This window comes from Podarcis erhardii (genome assembly GCF_964252035.2).
Source record: "Podarcis erhardii genome assembly, chromosome: 2".
Taxonomy (NCBI): Eukaryota; Metazoa; Chordata; class Lepidosauria; order Squamata; family Lacertidae; genus Podarcis; species Podarcis erhardii.
Genome location: NC_138498.1, coordinates 120,706,721 through 120,733,432, shown reverse-complemented (window position 1 = coordinate 120,733,432; position 26,712 = coordinate 120,706,721). Strand labels below are relative to the sequence as shown.

The 26,712-nt window shown below is 46.4% G+C and overlaps 3 protein-coding genes across 10 annotated transcripts in view; 2 read left to right on the top strand and 1 right to left on the bottom strand.

Moving 5' to 3' along the window:
• The window catches only part of LOC309336627 (uncharacterized protein), a 64,087-nt gene extending 58,092 nt beyond the window's left edge, over window positions 1-5,995 (top strand). For all 4 annotated transcript variants that reach the window (XM_081852688.1, XM_081852686.1, XM_081852687.1 and 1 more), the window contains 4 exons: window positions 418-500; window positions 1,467-1,593; window positions 2,961-3,077; window positions 3,330-5,995. In XM_081852688.1, coding sequence (XP_081708814.1) covers window positions 418-500; window positions 1,467-1,593; window positions 2,961-3,077; window positions 3,330-4,882 — 1,880 coding nt within the window. In that variant the 3' untranslated portion in view covers window positions 4,883-5,995. The remainder of the gene's footprint in view (window positions 1-417; window positions 501-1,466; window positions 1,594-2,960; window positions 3,078-3,329) is intronic.
• LOC309336711 (uncharacterized protein) overlaps window positions 1-8,301 on the bottom strand; it is a 70,784-nt gene extending 62,483 nt beyond the window's left edge. The window contains exon 1 of the mRNA XM_081852919.1: window positions 8,026-8,301. Within this exon, the coding sequence (XP_081709045.1) occupies window positions 8,026-8,265 (240 nt within the window). The 5' untranslated portion in view covers window positions 8,266-8,301. The remainder of the gene's footprint in view (window positions 1-8,025) is intronic.
• Window positions 8,302-8,596: 295 nt separating this feature from the next.
• Window positions 8,597-20,300, top strand: LOC309336521 (uncharacterized protein). Of its 5 annotated transcripts, none has more exons than XM_081852403.1 (5): window positions 8,597-10,482; window positions 13,696-13,778; window positions 14,737-14,863; window positions 15,601-15,702; window positions 17,833-20,300. In XM_081852403.1, exons 1-5 carry the CDS (start codon window positions 8,742-8,744, stop codon window positions 18,990-18,992), a joined length of 3,213 nt encoding a protein of 1,070 aa, XP_081708529.1. In that variant the 5' UTR covers window positions 8,597-8,741; the 3' UTR covers window positions 18,993-20,300. The 5 variants fall into 5 exon arrangements, with proteins under 5 accessions (XP_081708529.1, XP_081708528.1, XP_081708531.1 ...); XM_081852402.1 differs by having other exon boundaries at window positions 8,598-10,482; window positions 17,830-20,300; XM_081852405.1 differs by lacking the exon at window positions 8,597-10,482 and adding an exon at window positions 11,748-12,477 and having other exon boundaries at window positions 17,830-20,300.
• Window positions 20,301-26,712: the final 6,412 nt, after the last annotated feature.

Here is a 26,712-nt window from a genome sequence, read left to right as displayed (position 1 = left end):
GGTTCGCCAGAAGCGGCTTAGTCATGCTGGCCACATGACCCGGAAGCTGTACGCCGGCTCCCTCAGCCAAGAAAGCGAGATGAGCGCCGCAACCCCAGAATCATCCGCGCTGGACCTAATGGTCAGGGGTCCCTTTACCCTTACCTTTACCTTTAGATGCCTTGACACCCATCGTGAATGGTTTTCACCCACTTTGATTCCTCACAAAATGAAGGTGGGGGCGGCATTGCAGGGGCTTAGACTAAATGCCCATTTGAGTCCCTTCCATCTCCACAAGGCTATGATTCCATGAACTGCAAATCGAACCCAGAATCGTGGCTTGCATCTCCAAAGTCAAGCAGGTTGATGTGGTTGCCATGCAAGGAAAGGCATGGAAAATATTACCCTGCCATCTTTTTTCTCTCGTCGCCTGTGCAGGTGGAGGGGAAACTTCCATGACGTGCTCAAGGCTCTCGCCTTTTTGTCACCGGGTGGAAAGAGCCGTTCTGCCCTTATCTCAGGTAAGCAAAGCTCCTCCTATCCGTGGCAGAGGCGATCTAGGAAAAGGCTGCTCCCAGTGTAAAAATAAATGACTTTTTTAAATAATCAGATTTTTAAAATTTAAATCAGATTTTTTTTATTTAAATTGGATTTTTAAAATAAAATGCTATTGGAGGAAAAGTCTTTCTAAATATAGTTTTCTATTTAAGTTGCATTATAGTCCAAAGGCTATTCATCAGGAAATAAGGATTTGTTTTAAATTTCTCTTGTGTGCTAAAACTCAGTCTGCTTTTTAATAAAAAATGTTTAACCATATCAGTTAACAAACATGCTATAATGTTATTGTTTTAGTTAAATAAATTGTTATTAAGGAAATGATTATTAGGAAATGATTATTTTTCTCCTTCCAATAAAATACAGCAGAAAAGTTGTCCAAATATGAACAGTTAACTTATTAAACCTCACAATAATTTCATAATCATCTATGTCTAATAGTATAAACAAATCAGTAATTTTTGATATAACTGCAATAACTACTCTGTAAATTTATTACTCCAAAAGTGAAACCTTCATCTGGTTGTAAATATTAAGATTATACCAGTAAGAATGAGTCTTTCTGTAAAAAAATGATTTAAATCAAGTCTTACTGGCTAGTGATTTAAATCGTGATTTAAATCGTGATTTTAAACAATTTGATTTAAATCAAATCCACCCTGGTTGCTCCTCCCATTTGCTCCTGAGGCGGGGCTATGCGAGTGGCCCAACCAATCAGAGCAGGCCACAAAGAGAAGGGCAAAAGCCCCTTGGCACAAATCCTGGCAAGCAGATGCCAGCATCCTGTGTGGCAGATTTGTAGGATAGATGGGTCCTCAAATCAATTTCTTCTTCCTGCCTCTGCATGGATTCTTGTTTGAGTTGGGTTATTTCTTTTTGCTAAGGGCAAATCAGTTTGCTGCTGTTGAGAAAACACATCCTTCTTTTCCCAGGGTTTGGTCTCCTTTGAGGAAGTGAGTGTCTCCTTCGCCGCAGAGGAGTGGGCTCTGCTGGATCCAGACCAAAGGGCGCTGTACAAAGAAGTCATGTTGGAGAACTACAGGAATGTGGCCTCTCTGGGTGAGGATTGTACGGGGAAACACGGAGTTGGAAGGCGTCGACATGCAGAGGGCCGGGAGGCCAGCTGATAAACCCCAGCTGTGCCGTCTCCTTCCATCGGCCCGTACTCCGACGTAAATCAGCGACCTGGACTTGAGAAGCCAGGGCACACTATTAGCAGAGTGTATAATAATAATAATAATAATAATAATAATAATAATAATAATTTATTTATACCCCACCCATTTGGCTGTGTTTCCCCAGCCACTCTGGGCAGCTTCCAACAGAACACTAAAATACAATAACCTATTAAACATTAAAAGCTTCCCTAAACAGGGCTGCCTTCAGATGTCTTCTAAAAGTCTGGTAGTTATTTTTCTCTTTGACATCTGGTGGGAGGGCGTTCCACAGGGCGGGAGCCACTACCGAGAAGGCCCTCTGCCTGGTTCCCTGTAGCTTCACTTCTCGCAGCGAGGGAACCACCAGAAGGCCCTCGGTGCTGGACCTCAGTGTCTGGGCTGAATGATGGGGGTGGAGGCGCTCCTTCAGGTATACTGGGCTGAGGCCATTTAGGGCTTTAAAGGTCAGCACCAACACTTTGAATTGTGCTCAGAAATGCACTGGAAGCCAATGTAGGTCTTTCAGGACCGGTGTTATATGGTCTCGGTGGCCGCTCCCAGTCACCAGTCTAGCTGCCGCATTCTGGATTAGTTGCAGGTTCCACTTCCCCTTCAAAGGTAGCCCCACATAGAGCGCATTGCAGTAGTCCAAGCGGGAGATAACTAGAGCATACACCACTCTGGCGAGACAGTCTGCGGGCAGGTAGGGTCTCAGCCTGCGTACCAGATGGAGCTGATAGACAGGTACCCTGGACACAGAATTGACCTGCGCCTCCATGGACGGCTGCGAGTCCAAAATGACTCCCAGGCTGCACACAGGTTCAGTCTCTGATTGCTTGGGGAAAGCCCCAGAGAGTTGGAGACACAGATGGCTGTGGAGAGGCAGGGACTTTAGTCTCAGCAACTGATTTCCATGGAGGAAGACTATCAGGAAGGAGCTGCTCTGCTCATTAGGCCTGACACTCAGCCAAATCTGTGGAGACTGTGTTTTTGCTAAGAAAGTGTTAACTCCTACTTGGAACAGTGTGATTTACTGCTGGCTCGCTCTTTGACAGCAAGGCAGATGCCCTACCACATAGCTGTGCTCCTTCCCCTTCTGATACCCGGTCCACTTGTTTCTTCCTTTTTTAAATCCATTGTCTTCATTCCATTTGCCCTTTGGGGTGGGATGGAGGTACAAAACAGGCCACGTGGCCTGGGATTTCTGGACGCGCAGCTCACAAGTGCCATAAATATTTGTTTTCTCTCTCTTTTCTAAATCCCATGAAGAAGGTCCTCTGATGCCCAAATCTGACCTTGTCTCCTGGCTGGAAGGAAAGGAAGAACTGCTGGCCTGGGACGAGCCTGCAAAGAAGGAAGAGTGGTTTTTCCAGGAAAAATTGACTGGTAGGTCCTCAGATGAAAAATACCAATTTGAGAAAGAGAGATCTGTGCCCGGTGAAATTGAGTGAAGGAATCATCCAGAAATGAATTTGTGTGATTCTCTCAGATATTGGCAAATGCAAAAGGTAACCTAGCACGGTGCGTAGAGAGAAAAGGGAAGGATTTTGGAGATTGTGAAATAACAAAAGCAGCTAGTCCTCAGTTTCTGCCTTGAAGACCAATCATGTTTTCTTTTCGTTTCCTTTTCCCAAACAGAGGATGGACTTGGCTTTGAGAATTATAAGGAGCAATCTGTGGCGTCGTTGGAAACAGCTAAGCAGGAAGCAGCAACAGAGGCCTTTGGGACACGAAAGGGACCTACGTATCTTGAGGGAAATGAATCTTCTCCTTCTTTGCATGATGATTTTCATGAAATCCTGAGCGTATATCTACCTCACATAGGGAAGAAGTGCCCAGTGTGTGGGAAGACTTTCAAAGATGAATCGAGCTTGAATAAACATTGCAGAACCCACACAGGAGAAAAACCATATCAATGCCTGGAGTGCGGAAAGAGCTTCAGTGGTAGCGGAAAACTTACAAGACATAAAAGAAGCCACACAGGGGAGAAACCGTATCAGTGCCCTGAATGTGGAAAGAGCTTCAGTGAGAGAGGGACACTTATTAGACATCAGAGAATCCACACAGGGGAAAAACCTTACCAATGCCTTGAGTGTGGAAAGAGCTTCAGCGACAACAAAACACTGAATAATCATCAAAGAACTCACACAGGAGAGAAACCATATAAATGCCTGGAGTGTGGAAAGAGCTTCAGCTACAGTAGCATCCTGAATACTCACCGAAGAACTCACACAGGGGAAAAGCCATTTCAGTGCCTGGAGTGTGGAAAGAGCTTCAGTCGGAGCACCCACCTTTCTGCCCATCAGAGAACTCACACAGGGGAGAAACCATATAAATGCCTGGAGTGTGGAAAGAGCTTCAGTGTTAGCTCAAACCTTAGTTGTCATCAGAGAACCCACACGGGAGTGAAACCATATAAATGCATGGTGTGTGGAAAGAGCTTCAGTGCTAGCTCAAGCCTTACTTTACATGAGAGAACTCACACAGGGGAGAAACCGTATAAATGCCCTGAGTGTGGAAAGAGCTTCAATCACAGCTCAAATCTTACCTCACACCAGAGAACGCACACAGGGGAAAAGCCATTTAGGTGCATGGAGTGCGGAAAGAGCTTCAGCCAGAGCATAAGTCTCACTGCCCATCAAAGAGTCCACAGTGGCGTGAAACCATATACGTGCCTGGAGTGCGGAAAGGGCTTCAGCGACAGCAAGACGCTCACTACTCATCAGAGAATCCACACGGGGGAGAAGCCATACAGATGCGGTGAGTGTGGGAAGAACTTCAGCGTCAGCTCAAGCCTTACTTCACATCAGAGAACTCACACTGGGGAAAAGCCCTTCAAATGTGCAGAGTGTGGGAAGGGCTTCAGTCAGAAAGCCCACCTTTGTGCCCATCAGAGAACTCACACAGGGGAGAAACCTTACCAGTGTCTGCAGTGTGGGAAAAGCTTCAGCCAGAGCACAAGCCTCAGCACACATCAGAGAATTCACACAGGGAAGAAACCGTACGAATGTCTTCCGTATGGAAAAAGCTTCAAGAAGAGCTCAGATGTTTCTTCGTATCAAGGAAGCCACACAGGACAACTTTGGATATATGGCCCTTTGCTTCAAAACCAAGACGATGGTGTATTGCCTATATTCTGTCCATCGGGCAAGGAGAGGGATTTTGATGACAAACTCCTATGTTTCATTTAAAAGATGAACAATGCAACTATTTGACTCTTGGTTGGGTGCTGTTTAGTCCCACGGGTTTGCGGCTTCCTGTGTTTCCTAGTAACAAAATCTGCCTCTTGCCTTCATCCTCTGCCTTGTTGTTGTCAAACGTTGGAGGCAAAGGTGCGGCAAAGTGGTGGCCGTTCTCTATGTATCTTGTTTTAAGAGGATTCTGATGAGGCTCTGAGCAGGCTGTCCTCTGAAGGGAGGCTAAAGCAATTTTTAAACTGGAACAATTTTGGAGAACGCTGAAAAAACCCTCGTATGACTTTCTTGCTTTGTTTTGGAACTCTTAACGTGTAGTGGGGAGCTGTTCATGTAAGATAATCTACAGCGGGGAGTGATGGTTTCGGTGTATATTCTAGTGCCCAGTCTTTTCAGTATTGTTAATAAAGTTTCACAACTATGATGCCGGTTGTTCAGATGGTGACCGTATGGCAGGGTGGAGGAACTTTTTTTCATTGTGGAAGGTGGAAAGTACTTTGGTGATAAAAGGAGCACTTCCTACATATATAAAAAACACAAAAGAAACTCACAACAGGTTGAAATATTTTCAGTGTGTGGAAAAAGCTTTAGTCAACACCTTACTATACCCGAAAAAGCCCATGAGGGGCACTATGGAAATGTATGGAGCAGGGGTCAGCAAACTTTTTCAGCAGGGGACCAGTCCACTGTCCCTCAGACCTTGTGGTTGGTCAAACTATATATCGGGGGGGGGGGTGAACGAATTATTATGCCCCACAAATAACCCAGAGATGCATTTTAAATAAAAGGACACATTCTACTCATGTAAAAACATGCTGCTTCCCGGACCGTCCGCGGGCCAGATTTAGAAGGTGATTGGCCGGATCCGGCCCCCAGGCCTTAGTTTGCCTACCCATGGTATGGAGTATGGAAAAAGCATCAGCCAGAGTCAATGCATTGCTTGAAGGTCGATCAAAGAACCATTTCAAAGTATCAAAGATTAAGATGATCATGACCATGAGAAGAAAGGGGAGGGCAAACTTGATGAGCAATAGGTTTTTGCTACAACCCTTTTAGTGCTTGAGATTCATGCAACTGCAGCTGTTGAAATAAAAACTGAACTTGCTTTCATGGCGTGTCTGATCACTGATAAAGAAGAAATCACCCACCCTTTATTAGAAATCCTAGTTTTCAAAGTTTTGAATGTGCACCCTGTCTGCGGTCTGGAGACACATCTATTTATCCCAGAGGACAGGATCACACTTCAAAACGACCTTGACAGATTAGAGAACTGGACCAAAACAAACAAGATGAATTTTAACAGGGAGAAATGTAAAGTATTGCACTTGGGCAAAAAAAATGAGAGGCACAAATACAAGATGGGTGACACCTGGCTTGAGAGCAGTGCATGTGAAAAGGATCTAGGAGTCTTGGTTGACCACAAACTTGACATGAGCCAACAGTGTGACGCGGCAGCTAAAAAAGCCAATGCAATTCTGGGCTGCATCAATAGGAGTATAGCATCTAGATCAAGGGAAGTAATAGTGCCACTGTATTCTGCTCTGGTCAGACCTCACCTGGAGTACTGTGTCCAGTTCTGGGCACCACAGTTCAAGAAGGACACGGACAAACTGGAACGTGTCCAGAGGAGGGCAACCAAAATGGTCAAAGGCCTGGAAACGATGCCTTACGAGGAACGGCTAAGGGAGCTGGGCATGTTTAGCCTGGAGAAGAGGAGGTTAAGGGGTGATATGATAGCCATGTTCAAATATATAAAAGGATGTCACATAGAGGAGGGAGAAAGGTTGTTTTCTGCTGCTCCGGAGAAGCGGACACGGAGCAGTGGTTCCAAACTACAAGAAAGAAGATTCCACCTAAACATTAGGAGGAACTTCCTGACAGTAAGAGCTGTTCGACAGTGGAATTTGCTGCCAAGGAGTGTGGTGGAGTCTCCTTCTTTGGAGGTCTTTAAGCAGAGGCTTGACAGCCATATGTCAGGAGTGCTCTGATGGTGTTTCCTGCTTGGCAGGGGGTTGGACTCGATGGCCCTTGTGGTCTCTTCCAACTCTAGGATTCTATGATTATTTAGCAATGCAGCTGCTGCTTTTTGAGCTTCCTCCATAAAGCAGCTTCTTTATTAATTGCCCCTTGTTTGAAAGGGGAAGTGGCTTATTTCATTTGTAAGATTTCTCACCTGCTTTAAAGGACGTAGGAAGATCTCTGCTGGATCTGTCTCAAGGCTCACAATGGCCAACCTGGTGCTTCAGTGGGGAGCCCAAAAAGCAAGACCTGAACGCAACAGCTGCTCTCCCCACTTGTGATTCTCACAAAATTTATAGCCTTCCTGCATGAACTTGCTTCAGTTATGCAGGTTGTTTCTTCTGCTTTTATGATGTGTGTTTATATTTGTTTCTAATCTACTGCAGCAGGACGTGGGTGGCGCTGTGGTTTAAGCCACAGAGCCTAGGGCTTGCCGGTCAGAAGGTCAGTGGTTCGAATCTCTGCGACGGGGTGAGCTCCCGTTGCTCGGTCCCTGCTCCTGCTCACCTAGCAGTTCAAAAGCACGTTAAAGTGCAACTAGATAAATAGGTACCACTCCAGCGGGAAGGTAAACGGCATTTCTGTGCGCTGCTCTGGTTTCTCCAGAAGCGGCTTAGTCCTGCTGGCCACATGACCCGGAAGCTGTACGCTGGCTCCCTCGGCCAATAAAGCGAGATGAGCTCTGCAACCCCAGAGTCGGCCACGACTGGACCTAATGGTCAGGGGTCCCTTTACCTTTACCTAACATGGGAATTAGCAGCTAATAAAAGTTTGGGTGCTCTTTTGTTCGGGTCTTCCATCTTGTTCCACGTTGTGGCAGGTGGGCGTCCTGTTAACAGTACCTCAGGTTAAGAACACCCCAGGTTATGCACATTTTTAACCAGGAACTGGGTGTTCCGGCTTGCGAAATTATTTTGGGATGCAAAGGAGCTCTGATAGAATCATAGAATCATAGAGTTGGAAGAGACCACAAGGGCCATCGAGTCCAACCCCCTGCCAAGCAGGAAACACCATCAGAGCACTCCTGACATATGGTTGTCAAGCCTCTGCTTAAAGACCTCCAAAGAAGGAGACTCCACCACACTCCTGGGCAGCAAATTCCACTGTCAAACAGCTCTCACTGTCAGGAAGTTCTTCCTAATGTTTAGGTGGAATCTTCTTTCTTGTAGTTTGGAACCATTGCTCCGTGTCCGCTTCTCTGGAGCAGCAGAAAACAACCTTTCTCCCTCCTCTATGTGACATCCTTTTATATATTTGAACATGGCTATCATATCACCCCTTAACCTCCTCCTCTCCAGGCTAAACATGCCCAGCTCCCTTAGCCGTTCCTCATAAGACATCGTTTCCAGGCCTTTGACCATTTGGGTTGCCCTCCTCTGGACACGTTCCAGTTTGTCAGTGTCAGTGTCCTTCTGTTTGTCAGTGTCCTTCAGAGGCCTGGAGCAAAGCCCCGGCAGCATCTAGGTGCAGCAGGTTGCATCCTAGCCCCAAACGTTAGGTAAGGAACACTTCCCTAATAAAGACTAAGAGCCAAGTCCAGTGGTGAACCTGGTAAGTAAACAAAGTGAGCCTCAGCCGAAAAGCACCAGCCCTTGCCCTCCCTTGCCCGCCCCCAGCTGGTAGCAAGGTGGGTGGCACCTACCAAGGAAGCCCACCCACCCTGTGGGAGGGGGGAGTGGAAAATACTGGGATTCTGCAAAGGATTTTGGGATTTGTTTATGTGTGTCTGCCGCATGTGCCTTTGTCTCTGCTTTGCTCCTTCTTTTGGGGGACTCTGCCTTCTGCCGTTGTTTTGGGGATTGTGTGGAACCCAGTTCCGCTTCCTGGGACTGCTGACATGAAGAAAAGCAGCAAAGCCAAGAGAACCGTGATAACTGTTGAGGTAAAGAAGGAAATTATTTCCATACATGAAAGTGGGGTCCGTGTAGGTGATCTGGCAACGCAGTTTGGGATGCCCAAATCTACAATTAGTACCATCATAAAAAAGAAGGATGCTATTAAAGGGGCCAATGTTGCAAAGGGTGTTAAAACGCTCAAGCAACGGACCCAGACAATGGAAGAAATGGAAAAGATGCTTTTAATATGGATAACTGGGAAACAGGAGGCCGGCGACAGCATTTCTGAAAGCATAATTTGTGAAAAAGCTTTACAGTTGCACGCCGACCTCATCGCAAACGCCCCTGGACCAAGTGCTGAGACTGAGAGTTTCAAGGCAAGCCATGGGTGGTTTGAAAGATTTAAGAGGAGAACTGGCATCCACAGTGTTGTGAGACATGGTGAAGCTGCCAGTGCCAACCAACTAGAGGCTGACCAATTTGTTTTGGAGTTTAAAGATTATGTTGAGTCGCAGGGCTTCGTTCCCCAGCAAGTTTTCAACTGTGACGAGACAGGTCTCTTTTGGAAGAAAATGCCAAAGAGGACTTACATAACAAAGGAGGAGAAGGCATTGCCAGGACACAAGCCCATGAAAGACAGGCTAACCCTTTTATTTTGTGCAAATGCAAGCGGAGATTTTAAGCTGAAGCCTTTGTTAGTCTACCATTCCGAGAACCCCAGGATATTTAAGAAAAACAAGGTCGTAAAAAGCAAATTGCATGTGATGTGGAGGGTGAACAGCAGAGCTCGGGTAACCAGGCAATTTTTTATTGAGTGGGTTCATGAAGTGTTTGGGCCAAGTGTGAAAAAATACCTCCAAGACCAAAATCTTCCACTGAAGTGTCTGCTTGTTATGGATAATGCTCCAGGTCACCCTCCAGGCTTGAAGGATGAGTTGATAGAAGAGTTCGGTTTTATCAGTGTAAAGTTTTTGCCCCCCAACACGACTCCTCTCATCCAGCCCATGAACCAGCAGGTCATATCAAATTTTAAGAAGCTTTACACCAAAGCACTCTTCCAAATGTGCTCTGAGGTGACCTCGGACCCAGAGCTAACCCTCAGAGAGTTCTGGAAGAATCATTTTAATATCCTCCATTGCTTACATATGATAGACAAAGCATGGAGGGATGTGACTCAGAGAACACTGAAGGCAGCATGGAAGGAATTGTGGCCAGATGCTGTCCAGGAACATGGAACGGAGGTTGTTGAAGAGGATGCTCCTATTGTTGAGGAGATTGTGTCTCTGGCAAATTCCATGGGCTTGGAAGTGAGTGGTGCTGATGTGGAGGAGTTAGTGCAGGAGCACAGGACTGAGCTCACCACAGAAGAACTTCAAAACATTCTGATGGAGCAGCAAAAGCCAGCAACTGAGGAAATAATTTCATTGGAGGGGGAGAAGGAGGAGAGCAGAGAAAGTGCACCTACAGCAGCAATCAAAGAAATGCTTGCAAAATGGGCAGAAGTGCAAGCTGTTGCTGAAAAATATCACCCTGATAAAGATGCTCTAAGTCATGCCACTAACATCTACAACGATATCGCTATGTCTCACTTTATAAAAACCTTAAAACAACGGCAAAAGCAAGTCTCAATTGAAAAAAAATTGGTAAGGAAAAGATCCAGTGAGTCTGAACCAGGTGGTAGTGGTGTAGGTGGCAGTGGAGGACCCCAACCCCCCATCCAAACAATGACTATCATCAGTGCAGGTAAGAAAGGAAAAAAATCACATTTTAGTTTTTTTTAAATCATCAATACGCTCAGGATGCTTAGATGAGATGGCCAAGAGATGACCTACCAGGTCAAGTTGATGGATTATGCCGAAATGGCTAAAATGACCAGAAGAATCAGAAATCAGGAAGAGCAAAATTTTAATAAGGAATGGGGAGAATTTATAATTTATCTTAAAAACCATTGTAAACAGTTGAAATCATAAGTAGGATTGGAATAACACTTGTAGTTTAATGGTGATTTTGGGGCACAATGGAGTGGTAAAAGATTTGGATTATCATAAAAGATGCAGGAGGAAATGATTAACAATAAGACCCATAAAGGGATGGAAGGGAAGTCCAGGTGATGTTTTGGAATCTTGTTTCTGTGTTGTATGTTGGGTGTGACTGTAAAATTTTAATCTGAAATGGATCCTATAGCTCTGATCCAGCAGGTTTTTCTCCTTATGTCCAACTAGGTGGACTTTTTTAAAAAAGTCTTCTGGGATTATGTTAGCTGGAGATTTGGGATCATGGCCTCAAGAGCTGGTGGCCCCAGGCATAAGAGCCCAGCTGCCAGAACTTGATTTTGGGAGCCCTATGGGACAGAAATAAGTAAGCTGCCTGTTATGTTCAATATCTGGGCATTCTCACTTTGGAGAATGTTTTATGGGATTATGCTAGCTGGAGATTTGGGATCATGGCCTCAAGAGCTGGTGGCCCCAGGCATAAGAGCCCAGCTGCCAGAACTTGATTTTGGGAGCCCTATGGGACAGAAATAAGTAAGCTGCCTGTTATGTTCAATATCTGGGCATTCTCACTTTGGAGAATGTCCAACTAGGTGGACTTTAAAAAAAAAGTCTTATGGGATTATGCTAGCTGGAGATTTGGGATCATGGCCTCAAGAGCTGGTGGCCCCAGGCATAAGAGCCCAGCTGCCAGAACTTGATTTTGGGAGCCCTATGGGACAGAAATAAGTAAGCTGCCTGTTATGTTCAATATCTGGGCATTCTCACTTTGGAGAATGTTTTATGGGATTATGCTAGCTGGAGATTTGGGATCATGGCCTCAAGAGCTGGTGGCCCCAGGCATAAGAGCCCAGCTGCCAGAACTTGATTTTGGGAGCCCTATGGGACAGAAATAAGTAAGCTGCCTGTTATGTTCAATATCTGGGCATTCTCACTTTGGAGAATGTCCAACTAGGTGGACTTTAAAAAAAAAGTCTTATGGGATTATGCTAGCTGGAGATTTGGGATCATGGCCTCAAGAGCTGGTGGCCCCAGGCATAAGAGCCCAGCTGCCAGAACTTGATTTGGGGAGCCCTATGGGACAGAAATAAGTAAGCTGCCGGTTATGTTCAATATCTGGGCATTCTCACTTTGGACCAGCCAACCCAACTGCCTCCAAATGAGACAAACACACCATTAAAAAAAAAAAGCCTGTTGCAGGACAAGGACAAAAGAGCTCGACTAAAAACTTTGCTGGGTGGCTCAGAAAAATGTCCACCCTCCTCCTCCCTGTGTGGTGGACTCTCCTTTCTTGGGGGTTTTGAAGCAGAGGTTGGATGGCCATCTGTCAGGAATGCTTTAACTGAGTTTATTCCTGCATTGCAAGCGGGTTGGGCTAGATGACCCCCAGGTATCCCTTTCTATGATTCTCTTGAAATGTTTCTGGGCGCGAGACAAAGTGCGAGCAACTTGTCTTTCGTTGCCTTTGAGCAAAGAGGGAACCAGAGGAGGATCGCTCCCGGCTTCCCGAGAAAAATCAGCGCCTAGGAAGGATCCGGGCGCGATGGGCGAGGACCAGGCGGCTTCTGCCGCTGCGCCCCTCAAGGGTTAAACGCACTGAGCCCCGCTTCCTAGAGGGGCAGGAAGTTGGAACGTTGCGTCGGTGGGGGAAGGCGATGGCGAGCGCACAGGTCCGGCATTGGCTTCCGGAAGGGTGATGTTCCGGGCGGAGGTCTGAAGCTTCGAAGAAAAGGGCCGGGCCGAGGAGGTGAAGGTGCAGCCCCCGGAGGGCGGGGCGGGGGCAATGCTGGGGGGGGGGGGAGAGGAGAGACCCCCCCACCTCCCTCTCGAAATCCACAGGTTGTGGGGCTGGGGCTTGCAACATGGCTGCGAAAAGGGACCCGCCTGCTTTATAGCTGGCGCTGCAAGGCCATCGTATACGGGGGTTATTATTACAGTATCAGTGCTTTTTTTGTTTTTAAAAAAATGTTTAGGGATACTCTCATTTGACTCAAGAAAATCACCATTTTATAGATCAAATTGGGGGAAATAAATACAGTAAATGGAGAAAAGTACAAAGATTCACAAAATGTTTAGAGGTATGCGTCCCCTTGCATCCCCCCCAGAAAAAAACACTAATTATTATTATTAATTGTGTATGGGGGTTGTTGCTGTTGCTATTTAATTCATCATATATGGAGTTATTATTAGTATTATTGATTGCGTATGGGGGTTATTAGTATTATTGTTGTATATGGGGGTTATTATTAGTCATATTAGTATCATCATCATAAAGGTAAAGGGACCCCTGACCATTAGGTCCAGTCATGGCCAACTCTGGGGTTGCGGCGCTCATCTCGCTTTACTGGCCGAGGGAGCCGGCGTACAGCTTCCGGGTCATGTGGCCAGCATGACTAAGCCGCTTCTGCCGAAGCAGAGCAGCGCACGGAAACGCTGTTTACCTTCCTGCTGGAGTGGTACCTATTTATCCACTTGTACTTTGACATGCTTTCAAACTGCTAGGTGGGCAGGAGCAGGAACTGAGCAACGGGAGCTCACCCCGTCGCGGGGATTCAAACCGCCGACCTTCTGATCGGCAAGTCCTAGGCTCTGTGGTTTAACCCACAGCGCCACACGCATCCCATCATCATCATCGAATCATACTATTGTAGAGTTGGATGGGACAGGGGGGCAAGGCATGGGGAGCTCAACAGGCAGCACTAATCATACAATTGGAAGGAACCCCGGGGATCCCCTAATCCAGCCCCCCTGCAATGCAGGGATCTCTGCTGAAGCATCCATGGCAGGTGGCCCTCCAGCCTCTGCTTGGAAATCTCCAAGGAAGGAGAGTCCACCACCTCCTGAGGGAGACAGTACCACTGCTGAACATCTCTTACTGTCAGAAATTTTTTCCATATGTCTGGTTGGAATTTTCTTTCTTGTAACTTGAAGCCTCTTGTTTACATCTTCTCCGTCTCCTCCCCAGGCAGCACAATGGCATCGAAGGCCCTACCAGGATCCTCCCTCCTTTGGGGTGGAGCAGAAAGAACAGGTGTGCAGCCATCTCAGGTAAGTTAGGGACCACCTGGGAGAGATGCAGGGGGCAGCCTGGACACCTCCGCTCTGTCTCACCATGCTGCGGGAGGCGGGTACTGAAAAACATTCCCCTTTCTTCTTGATGCCCAAAGATATGAAGATGATCTAGCGAGAAGGCTGTGGAAATGACTTTTCTTCAGAGTCTTGAATCTAGCAAAAAGGAAAAAAATAGTAAGGTGATAGCAAAGCTGATTTGTTTAATTTGTATGCCGCCTTTGTATGTTGAGAAATCTTTAAGCCGTTTACGTAGTAGATACCAATGGGTGGTTTTCAATTATCTCATTCCGTCAGCTCAGGGATTACTGCTAGTGTGGCAGGATTCCACCCTGCTCATGTGCTGCCCACTCCCCATATGTGCTCCAGAGAGTTGGGAGACCCCCTAGCACAGATTTTTTTGGGGTGGGGGGAGATGGGGGGAATTCCATTGCACCAATAGAAATTCCTGCACTGATGGAATGAATGCCTTATCACTATGTTAAATGCAACCATGTGTGTGTGTGTGTGTGTGTGTGTGTGTGTGTGTGTGTATAAGTTAAAAATAAAACTTATATAATAAATACAACTTTCAAGCAACTCAGTATAACAATGCATTGTTCTAAACAGTGCACAGAAAAAATACAAAAAAAACCCCACATCATTTTGTTTATGTTTATTATTCTACTGGGAAAAACAAATAAAATACATACCTCAAACAAAACCGTATCTCAGAAGAAAAATACATCAAGATACAACATTGGAATACAACAGATTTGCAAAACACACAATAACACACAAACATAGTTTTTTTTTAAAAAAACAAACACATAAATATTATAAATGAATAAACACCCCCCCCCCAACTTAGTAGCTTAACCGCCCCTAATTTCAAACAGGGAGCCATGGTGTCTGTAAGGAAGCTTATTTCTGAGTAGAGAATATGTGTTTCTTTCAGTGTCTGGTGTCCTTTGAGGAGGTGGTCGTGTCTTTCACGAAAGGGGAGTGGGATCTCCTGGATCTGGGCCAAAGAGCTCTCTACAAGGAAGTCATGCTGGAGAATTATGAGGCTTTCATCTCTTTGGGTAAGGACAATCGTCCCTTGGTGGACTGACGCTAAAGGGGTAGATTCCTATTCTTGGAATTTGTCACTGTACTGCAGAGATGCCAGTGTGGAAACATATGGCAAGGCTGTGGGCCCACAAGGCATCTCCTGGGCCATAATTTCCCGGACCTGTCTAATGCCATATTTAAAACTGGCAAAGCACAGTTTGTGGAGATGTGAAGCTTAATGGGGTTTCACTTTCCCCTAACCTGAACACAACATCCATTTTCCTCCTCCTGTTTGTGGGAAATATGAAGGCATGGGAAAACGTGGGGCAGTTTTCTCCCCAAATTTTCCTTCCTCCCCCAATTTTTTGGAAACAAATTCAGAAAAAACCCTTGGAAATTCCCCAGTTTTTCTGTCATTCCCCCAGGCCTTCATAGCTCTACTCCTTGTTCCCTCAGACAACAGATGGGTGTGTGTGATTATTTGACCAGAGACTATACTAGATCTGATAGGCCTTTTCTGTGATTCAAGAGGGTGGTTCTTAGGTTCTCATGGGGAGGCGAAATCACCATCAGGTTGAGGTGTCCCATACGCAGAAAGATCCCCAAACTAAAACCAAGTATCAGATGAATTCCATGGAGTTCAGATTCCCCTCTCCTATTTGTCGCCAGCATATATAAGAACCTGCCTTTCCCTGATTCGGGAGGACCTAGGAATGGGTGGGCTTGGAATGCCAAAGTATTTTCTACCCCAAAACAACATGTCTTTCAGTTCCCTTGAAAGGATTTCCCAAACCAGACCTCATCTCCCGGCTGGAAGGAGGAGAGGACCCCTTTCTCTGGGACTCCAAGGAAGAGGAAATGTCAGCAGCAGGTACTTTTTTGGGAGTCTTGCCGGGCCATTTCATTCCCTGGGAATTGAGGAGGGGGTTCCTTCGCGAATTCTTCAGCTTCTGCTTAATCTCACCGAAGACTGACAGAACCATCCGGCTGTGGGTTCTTCCTCGTAGAAGAGGCTTCACCCTCTTAACTCATGTTGCTGGCTCTCACCCCAAAGCTCCTTTCACTGTCTGCCTCTGAGGTTTCTTCAAGCCGGCGTATTTATTTACTATAGATCTATATTTTTATGGGCAGTATTGAGTTGAGTCCTCCTCCCCAGGGAGGCTTGCCTGGTGCCTTCATTGCATATTGAGGCACCAGGCAAAAACATTCCTCCTCTCCTTTCTTTATAAGAAAAGTGATTCCAGCTAAACATCAGGAGGAACTTTCTGACAGTAAGAGCTATTCAACAGTGGAACAGTCTCCCTCAGGAGGTGGTGGACTCTCCTTCCTTGGAGGTTTTTAAGCTGAGATTGGAGGGTGTTCTTCCCGATGTTTCGTCAGAATCTCCTTTCTTGTAACTTGAAGCCAAACGTTTCAAGGTTTCCAATAGCAATGTATTTTAGCCATCAAAGGCCTGGGTGAACAGAAATATTTTTAATCTCCTCCTCCTTCAAGCCAATAAAGAGGACAACAAATGCACTTCATCAGGGAGGGCATTCCACAAATGGGTGACCACCACCAAGAAGGCCCTGCCGTGGGACAGCACCAACTGGGCAGCAGCCAGTGCCATCAACATCACCAAGACCTCTCCTGCCAATCGCAGGGGATTTTTCTGATACCCCCTTTGCTCTGGAACTTGGCTTCTGACTCTGTTGGACCACCCACCTGCCCCCGAGCCCAGTGTCAGCCAACTCCCCTGGAGTCCTGACTCCTGAGAGCCTGCCTAAAGTCAGGACAATGTACATACGCAATAGGCAATCTTTATAGAATTCCTTCAAACCATAACAAGTACAGTGATTCCAGATATTGACTACTGTGACTACATTATTATTGAGCAGTAACTACATTATTGCATGAGCACTGTTCCACAGCATTTGATATTTTCATTTACATACATTCATTCGAAAGGAGATGGGTTTATGAAGCAATTCTATATCCTCCCACCACGCTGACGAAGAATTCGACGAAACAGTAGTCAATATCTGGAATCACTGTTCAGTGTTGGACATCATATTTGCTGAATACACAAAGCTTCACAGCTTGTCTTTCATCATACAAAGTCTGGTACCTCGCTTCTTTTAAAGATTTTCAGAGACTTTGAGACTAAAGATTTCATTTTGTCCTTGTTATGGTTTGAAGGAATTCTATAAAGATTGTCTATTGCTTATGTACATGGTTATTGTGTAGCCTAGACATTGCTGACAAGGGGTTTGTTTGGTTACTTAAAGTTAGGACAAATCAGTTCACTGGCAGAAAGATTGCAATACGAAAGCTCACCCCAACAGCTGCCCTTCCTAGACTACAATTTCAGAACAAATGCTCATCTAACTGGATGTAACTTGGTGTACAGAACTTCAGAACAAACCTTTGTAGCGACTGTTTTAGTAGCTGATCAGTTGATTTACCCTTAAAGTAACAGCAACCACAGAAGAGTGAGCTTTCCCTCAAGATGGTTTTTCTTGTCTACCCCATTATGTTAAAATTATGGAAACTGATATGCAGAAATTAAGTGGGGAATGGACCTGAAATGAATATGTGTTGTTCTCTGAAATACTAGCATACACCAAAGGTAACCTAGGTCTCAGCACAGTGTGTAAAGAGGAAAAGGGAAGAATATTGAAGATGTTGACCAAAGATAAGCTGCTAGGTCAGGGGTCAGCAAACTTTTTCAGCAGGGGGCCGGTCCACTGTCCCTCAGACCTTGTGGGGGGCCGGACTATATTTTTTTTGGGGGGGGATGAACAAATTTCTATGCCCCACAAATAACCCAGAGATGTGTTTTAAATAAAAACACACATTCTAGTCATGTAAAAACATGCTGATTCCTGGACCGTCCGTGGGCCGGATTGAGAAGGTGATTGGGCCAGATCCAGCCCCCGGGCCTTAGTTTGCCTACCCATGTGCTAGGTCTTAGTTTTTACCCTGAACCCCTAATGAGATTTTCTTTTCTTTTCCCCAGCAGGTGAAGGGGAAGAATATGAAATTTATAAGGATCCATTTCTGGTGTCTTTGGAAAGAGTCCAGCAGGAAGCGGGGAAAGGGGTGTTTGCAAAGCGAAGGAGACCTAAAATGCTGGATGGAAACAACTCCAGGGATGAGAGGACTGAATCCTCTGCTTCTCTGGGTGAGGAAATCCTGAGCTTGCGTGTGTTTCACAAGGGAAAGAGAAGGAAAAGGTATCCATTGGGTGGGAAGACTCTGACAGAGGAATCGAGCTTGAGTCACCGACACACTGCCCACCCAGAGGAGAAACCGTTCAAATGCCTGGAGTGCGGAAAGAGCTTTAGCCACAACGTGAGGCTTATCGCTCATCAGAGAACCCACACAGGGGAGAAACCGTTTCAGTGCCCTGAATGTGGAAAGAGCTACGCTGAAAGAGGGACACTCTTGATACACCAAAGGATCCACACAGGAGAGAAACCTTATAAATGCGAGGAGTGTGGCAGGAGCTTCAATCACCGGTCCAATTTTACTTCGCATCGGAGAACTCACACAGGGGAGAAACCTTTTAAATGCATGGAGTGTGGGAAGAGCTTCAGCCAGAGCACAAGTCTTACCACCCACCAGAGAATCCACACAGGGGAGAAACCATTCAAGTGCAGCGAGTGCAGGAAGAGCTTTAGCCGGAGGTCGAGGCTCACCTCTCACAAGAGAACTCACACTGGGGAAAAGCCGTTCCGATGCCCAGAGTGTAGGCAGAGATTCAGTCAGAAAGCCCAGCTTTATTCCCATCAGAGAATCCACACGGGCGAGAAGCCGTACCAGTGCCCCCAGTGCGGGAAAAACTTTGGTCACAGCACAAGCCTTAGCGCTCATCAGAGAATGCACACAGGGGAGAAGCCGTACGAATGTCCACAGTGCGAGAAAAGCTTCACTTACAGGGGGAGCCTTATTGCTCATCAGAGAAGCCACTCCCCGGAGAAGCCAAAGGAGTGCATGCAGCCTGGGAAGGGCCTCAAGGAGAGATCAAGCGCTTCTTCACATCAGAGAGGCCACACAGGAAAACTCTGGATATATGGTCCCTTGCTTACAAACCCAGCTGACGGTTCAGCGCCGGTTCCCTGTTCATCTGGCAAGGAGACTGATATTAATGGGAAATTCTTTGTTTTATTTAAAAGATGAGCAGTTGGACTCTTGGGCAACTGCTATTCAACCCCATCGCTTTGTTTCATTTTGCGTTTGCGAGCTACAAAATTCCACTCCTGCCATCATCCTGTGTCGTTGATGTTGTCAAATGTTTGGGGCAAGGCTGTGGCTAGGCAGTTTTTCATTTGTATCCTGCTTTAAGTATATTCTAGTGGTCATGTTGCACATTGAACCTCTCGGGTGGTGCTAAGACCACCTTCAACTGTACATTTTGAAGCACTTCGAACAGCCATGGTTTCCCCGCAAAGAATTCTGGGAGCTGCAGTTTGTCATGGATGAGAAGAAGACGAAGAAGAAGAAGAATCCACCCATCCAACTGGGTTGCCACAGCCTCTCCCAACAAAATTTTAAAAGGACAATAAAAAAATCAAAGATTAAAGACTTTCCCATAGAGTGCTGCCTTCAGATGTCTTCTAAACATCAGATAGTTATTTATCTCCTTGACATCTGATGGAAGGGCATTCCACAGGGAGGGTGCCACTACCAAGAAGGCCCTCTGCCTGGTTCCCTGTAACCTCACTTCTCGCAGGGAGGGAACTGCCAGAAGACCCTCGGAACTGGACCTCTGTGTCTGAGCTGGGCAATGGGGATGGAGACACTCCTTCAGGTATACTGGGCTGAGGCCGTTTCAGGCTGGAATTGTGCTGGAAACGTACTGGGAGCCAATGTAGGTCTTTCAGGACCGATATTATATGGTTTTGGTGGCCACTCCCAGTCACCAGTCTAGCTGCCACATTCTGGATTAGTTGTAGTTTCCAAGTTACCTTCAAATGTAGCCCCACGTAGAGCGCATTGTTAGGTGATGCCCCTGTTCCCCTAGCAGAGCTACATTTCCCAGAGTGGCTAAAAAGGCTATTCCTCTTGCCAGGGAACTCTAGGATTTGCAGCTCTGTGATACTCCCACAATTCTTTGGAGGAAGCTATGACTGTTTTTAAGTGGTATCACGGTGATTTAAATGCATTGTGGCTTCAGTGTTGGTGGGGGAAGGCTGTTATGTTGAAGGTAGCTGAAAGCAGTCCCCCCCCCCCGCAATGGAACAACTGGGAATTTTTGGAAAGCTCTGCAGATGGGGTGAGGTATGTTTTTTGTGTGTGTGTTTTTGTAACTCTAATGTGTAATAGCGGTTTTTAATGCAAGACAACCCATTGTGTTGGAGAGTGATTATTTCTGGGCATACTAAAGAGCTCAGTGCTTTCAATCTCTTTCTGGATTTCGCATCATTTTAGAGCTTGAATTTTACACAATTGCATTTGTTTAAATAAAAGCAGAACTTGCTTTCAGAACATCCCCCCTTCATTAGAAATCACTGCTTTCAAAATCCTTGGTTTGCGCTTTCCCCATGTTCTGGAGCCACTTTTGTTCCATTCAGCACCTGCACTCTGCTGCTTTTTGAGGAACTTCCATCATGTAGCATCTGGGCTTTTTTTATTAACTACTTGCTCCTCATTTGAAAGGGGAAATGAATATTATTTTTAAAATTCCCTAAGGTTTCCTCCCTGCCCGTCACCGTACGGTCACAGGGAGGGCAGATTACAACCATTTAATAGGCAATCAGTACTTTTGTTCTAAAAAAAATATTTAGGGGTACTCTCCTTTGGACTTAAGAAAATCACTATTTTATAGTTCAAATTGGGAAAACTAAATACAGTAAATGGACAAAAGTACAAAGATTCACAAAATGTTTAGGGGTATGCAGAGCCATCTTTCCCATAGGGCTTAGTGGTTTGTTGCGCCAGGGCGCTGGCCTCTCAGGAGCGCCCCAGGGAGTGGGGGAGCTTTGCAGCTCTACCGGCGGCCTCCCCTTTCCCTGCACGCCGCCAGCTGCACCTCGCCAACCATATGGCTGGCGGACGTGCAGCTTGCCTCCCAAACCTCCGCGGGAGGAGAGGCGATCCCTGCAGAAGCTTAGGATGGAAGCTGCGCCCCCCAGTGAAGGGGTGCAGACAGGGTGGCATTGCTCCCTCCCCCCTCCCCACACACGTAAGTGTTACTGTGGGTTCCTCAGAAGATGGGTGGCAAGGCATGGGGGCCTCAGCAGGCGGCATCAATCATAGAATCGTATCTCCTCTCAGTCTCCTCTTTTCCACGCCAAACATACCCAGCTCCTTCAACCATTCCTCTCAGGCTTGGTTTTCAGACTCTTCATCATCTGCACACCTTCCAGCTTCTCAACATCCTTCTTAAATTGGGGCGCCCAGAACCGGGTCTTTTTAGCCTGGAGAAAAGGAGACTGAGAGGAGATAGGATAGACATCTTCAGATATCTGAAGGGCTGTCACATGGAAGGTGGAGCACGCTTGTTTTCTCCTGCTGTGGAGGGTAGCACTCGAACCCATGGCTTCTGAGATTCCAACTAAACACCAGGAAGAGGTTTGTGACATTAAAAAACGTTCGACAGTGGAACGGACTCCCTTGGTAAGTGGTGGAGACTCATTCCTTGGAGGTTTTTAAGCAGAGGTTGGCTGGCCATCTGCCATGGATGCATGGACCCTAGCCCACTCATAATTCTGTGATCTGTGCAGTACATAGTTAAACTATGGAACTCCGGCAAGAGGCAGGTATGGATTAGACACAGAGATGTAGGCAATTTCATAGAGGAAAGAGCTATCCAGATAAAAATTCAGATATGTTCTACCTCCCTGTCGGAGGCAGTAAACGCTGCTTCTGAACCCCAGTTGCTGGAAGCCACAGGATTGGGCGTGCTGTCGCACTCAGAACCTGCTTTTGGGCTTCCCATTGAGGCTGGGACCAGAATGCTGGACTAGATGGGCCACTGGACTGGCCTGATCTCAGCAGAGAGCTTCCCATGTTCTTAAACCAAGCAGAATTAAAAACCACACACACACAATCAGAGCGGGAGAGAGAGAAGGCTCCTGCAGTTCAGCCGTCCAATGGTTAAATGGACTGAGCTCTTGTTCCTAGAGAGGCAGGGAGTTTTGAAAGTGAGGTGGGAGAGGCTATGGGGGGGCGGGCACACTCCTTGGTCTTCCAGGGAGGGAAACAAGCCTAGTGACATTTTTTGGCAAGGCTGATAGGTGGAGTGGAGGCCTGGATCCAAGGGGTGCAGGAGGAGGATGCATTTGGGGGAAGTGGCGCAGCAATAAAACTACTAGCACATTTGCAAAGCTAAGCAGGGTCCAGTATGGTTTCAAATTGGATGGGGTACCTCCATTGATTCCTGCATTGCAGGGGGCTGGGCTGGATGACCCTGAGGGGTCCCTTCCAACTCTACTATTCAGTGAAAGAGAATCCCCCTTCCCACCTCCCCTCTCAAAATGTTAAGCGTGGGGTGGTGGTGCTGATCCATGCCAGACTGCCTGGGAAGCCTAGACTGCAAGAGGTCACACTTGGTCTCATTGGATGTGGGGTGGGAATAAATGGATTTGAGGGCAGGGGTGGGCAGGTGAAGGAGCTCTTTAAAAAGGAGGAAGAACCCCCCCCCAAAAAAATCCACACCCATCCAACTACAAAGTGACCCCAAAAAACCCTGGATTGGGTTTTAAAGGCTCTTCCTCCCCTCCTGCCTCTACTCTGAACTCTTATCAAATCTGTGTAGGGGCAGGAGAGGAAAGAGCCTTGCGGAGGGAAGAGGGGAACGTAGCTGTGCAGCTTTTCAGTGCCAGAGCTGGAGGGGAACTGCTTTTTTGGTTTCCTGAACATGAAAAGAGGCTGGTCCGTTTCTCTCCTCCATCATCATAATCATCATAACAACAACAATAATTTATACCTCACACATGGGCATGGTCAGGATTTTTGTTGGGAGGGCAGGCCTTTTCTTGGGGGGGCAGAACCTCAGTTAGCTATGTATTTTTATTGATTTCTATTGGTTGGGGGGGCAGCTGCCCCTCCCTGCCCCCCTTGGCTACACCCATGACCCCGCACATCTGGCTTTGTTGCCCCAGCTGCTCTGGGCGGCTTCCAACACACATAAAAAATAAAACATCAATAATGAATTTATCGGAACTGTTTCTTCCTTCCTGTTTTCTTCCTTCAATTTTCAGGCATAAATCCTTTGGTAAGGAAGGGATCATATTCCCCTTTCCTTCTAGGGCCCAAATATACAAATATGATTGAATGGGAAGAAAACCTGCCTGTTTAAACTGTACAATGTGTTCCGGCATTTGTTATTGCAATGTGTTTGACGGGGGAAGTCTTCTCTCTGGTCAGGTGCAAATAATAATAATAATAATAATAATAATAATAATAATAATAATAATTTATTATTTATACCCCGCCCATCTGGCTGGGCTTCCCCAGCCACTCTGGGCGGCTTCCCAAAAAATATTAAAATACTGTGATACATCAAACATTAAAAGCTTCCCTAAACAGGGCTGCCTTCAGATGTCTTCTAAAAGTCTGCTAGTTGTTCTCTTATTAACTGTCCGTTTAACTGTCACTGTGGGAACGGACAGCTGAGGAGGGGCTGGAGCGATGTGTATTCTGATTGGCGGTTGCTGGTTTAGAATTCTTGGTGAAACGCTGTGATTGGCTGGGTTCGCCCAAGGAAGTATATATATAGCCAGGTGCTATTCAGCAGAGTTAGTTGGAGCTGTTGGTGCTCCTGGAGTCAGACAGAAGAAGGCAGAGGAAGAGGATGGGGAAAGAAGATCCAGAAGGAAGGTCAGAGGGGCTTGGTGGCCAAAGGCTTTTTGGGCTAGCCATACAACTTGGCTCAGCCTATGGAGTCTACAGCACTGAAGGAAAACAAATGAGAGGCGGTTTGCAGTGCTGGGCTCTGGTGCCTGGTAGGGGAGCCAGAGGAAGACTCCAGAACAGCAAAAACAGGCCTGGGGTTTCATTTGTGGGAATTAAAATCTAGCTCCCATTTACAGAGTTATGCGGAAGAGAGCCCTTTAATTTGTTCCCTTTCCCCTCCTATAAAAAACTATGCAAGACCACCTCTGTTTAGAGTTTAAATAGCAAATAACTTTTACTCAGTGCAGACCCTCCAAGTGTCCTTGTTTTCCAGGGACAGTCCTAGATTTACTGGTTGGATAGTGTTTTCGAGGTTACCAGCATGAGTTTGACCAAACTGCGGGAGGCAGTGGAGGACAGAGGTGCCTGGCGTGCTCTGGTCCATGGGGTCACGAAGAGTCGGACACGACTAAACGACTAAACAACAACAACAACAACAACAACCTAGATTTACAGAAGCCATCCTGGTTTCTGATTTTATCCTGGCATGTCTTGCTTTTCATTAAAGGTAAAGGTAAAGGTACCCCTGCCTGTACAGGCCAGTCGTGTCTGACTCTAGGGTTGTGCGCTCATCTCACTCTAGAGGCCGGGGGTCAGCGCTGTCCGGAGACACTTCCAGGTCACGTGACGAAGCTGCTCTGGCGAGCCAGCACCAGCGCAGCACACGGAAACGCCGTTTACCTTCCCGCTATAAAGCGGTACCTATTTATCTACTTGCACTTTAGGGGTGCTTTCAAACTGCTAGGTGGGCAGGAGCTGGGACTGTAGGGAGCTCACCCTGTCGCGGGGATTCGAACCACCGACCATGCGATCGGCAAGCCCTAGGCGCTGAGGATTTACCCATAGCGCCACCCGCGTCATTAGAACATCCCTATTTTCAATGGAGAAATTTTGGAGGATATGGAGTTGTCCGACTCCTGAGCCATTGGTTCTGGTGTTACGGGGAGAAAAACTTGCCTCTATCCATTTTCCCCTCGCTGTGAAATGTGTGATGCGAGCCTCACAGACAAAGGAGCATGCATCAATAGAGATGGACGGATGAGAGGATGAAGGACTTGACACAGAAAGTATCTCTGTGCGATCCTCTGCATGTCTACTCAGAAGTAAATCCCACTGGACTCGATGAGGTTTCACTGCCAAGTCAATGTGTGTTGGGCTGATAAAAATATCTAGGGGTCTTAGCAGACCACAAGCTTAAGATGAGTCAACAGTGTGATGCAGCGGCAAAAAAGGCCAATATTTTTCTAGGCTGCATCAACAAACAAGTGTACTGATCAAGAAAAGTAAGAGCATCACTCTATTCTGCATTGGCCAAACCCCAGCTGGAGTCCTGTGTCCAGGGCTGGGCACCGATGTTTAAGGAGGATATTGACAAGTTAGAACGTCTGCAGAGAAGGGTGATCAAGACCTTCAAGTGTCTGGAAACCAAACACTGCAATAGGAATAGGGGCCCCACTATCAATTCTCAGCACCCTTAACAAACTCTGTCTTTCAGAATTTTGGGGGGAAATGACTGTGTAAAGTAGCCCTTTACATGTATAGTGTGATTGTAGACTTAGCTGGATGATGATGATGATGATGATGATGATGATGATGATGATGATTTATACCCTGCCCATCTGACTGGGTTTCCCCAGCCACTCTGGGTGGCTTACAGGATATATAAAAATATAATGGCCCAAAGTCTCTGAAATCCTCGTCCAGCTGTCTAACCACGATAACACACCGGCAACTTTCTGTATATGCTTCTGACTTCCTCATGGGGTGCTGCACAATTATTATTACCTTGAGGCCCTTGGATGAAAGGTAGGGTATAAATGTGAACATGAATTTAAAAAATCTGTATGAAAATGTTCCACTGAAACTTTAGATATTTGCTGTTTTTAAGTGTGTGTGTGTGTGAAGACCATATTCATGGAAGACAATCTTACCCGGCTTACGAATGATTGCCAACGAAGAAGACCTTTGAGGGTTACACTCCCTGGATCCCATGAAAATATTTCAGCAAGGCCTCTGGAAGAATGGCAGACCAAGGTGACTGAATTTATGGGACTGGCAGAGATGACCGGCAGAATCCGTGACCAGAGGAGAGAGACAGTGGAAGAAGACTGGAAAAAATTCAAAATCTATCTTAAAAATTGTTGTAAAATCTCGGAATGTTAAGATGTTAAGGGATTGGATATAAAGAATTACAGCTGTAAAAATTGAAATTTAAAAAAAGCTTTAAAGAGAATTAAATATAAAAAGGGATGAAGGATTGCTAAAAAATTTTAAAATAAGGATGCAGTGGAGGGGAGGTTTGGGGAAGTCGTGTTATGTTTGTCTGTTTTTTGTTTATGTTGTAAAATTAATAAAAATTATTTTAAAAAAAAGAAAGAAAGAAAATATTTCAGCAAGGGGAAGGGGACCGCCGTGGCCCCATCTTTGGCCAGAGGAGTATCCAGCTGGCTCTCTCACATGGCTGTATGAGAGCCATGTTCAAATATATAAAAGGATGTCACATAGAGGAGGGAGAAAGGTTGTTTTCTGCTGCTCCAGAGAAGCGGACACGGAGCAATGGATCCAAACTACAAGAAAGAAGATTCCACCTAAACATTGGGAAGAACTTCCTGACAGTAAGAGCTGTTTGACAGTGGAATTTGCTGCCCAGGAGTGTGGTGGAGTCTCCCTCTTTGGAGGTCTTTAAGCAGAGGCTTGACAACCATATGTCAGGAGTGCTCTGATGGTGTTTCCTGCTTGGCAGGGGGTTGGACTCGATGGCCCTTGTGGTTTCTTCCAACTCTATGATTCTATGATTCTATCCCTGCTCTGGGATAACAAGACCGTTTGGCCCCCAACTGCCAGTTGCCCTGGGACCACCGAGCGAAAGGGAGGCCCAATTGGGCCCTGTCCGTCCTTCTCTTTCTCACACACCTTCCTTCCTCCTCTCACACGCGTATTCCTCCTTTCTCACACACTTCCTCTCACACACTTCCTCCTTTCTTTCTTTCTCTCTTTCCTA

Excerpts from the sequence above, each read along its gene's own strand:
- LOC309336521 (XM_081852402.1), top strand. The coding sequence starts at position 8,742 with ATGAAGAAAAGCAGCAAAGCCAAGAGAACCGTGATAACTGTTGAGGTA. Across the intron at positions 10,483-13,695 it reads AATGACTATCATCAGTGCAG|GCAGCACAATGGCATCGAAG; the intron begins GTAAGAAAGGAA and ends TCTCCTCCCCAG. Across the intron at positions 15,703-17,829 it reads AGAGGAAATGTCAGCAGCAG|CAGGTGAAGGGGAAGAATAT; the intron begins GTACTTTTTTGG and ends TCTTTTCCCCAG.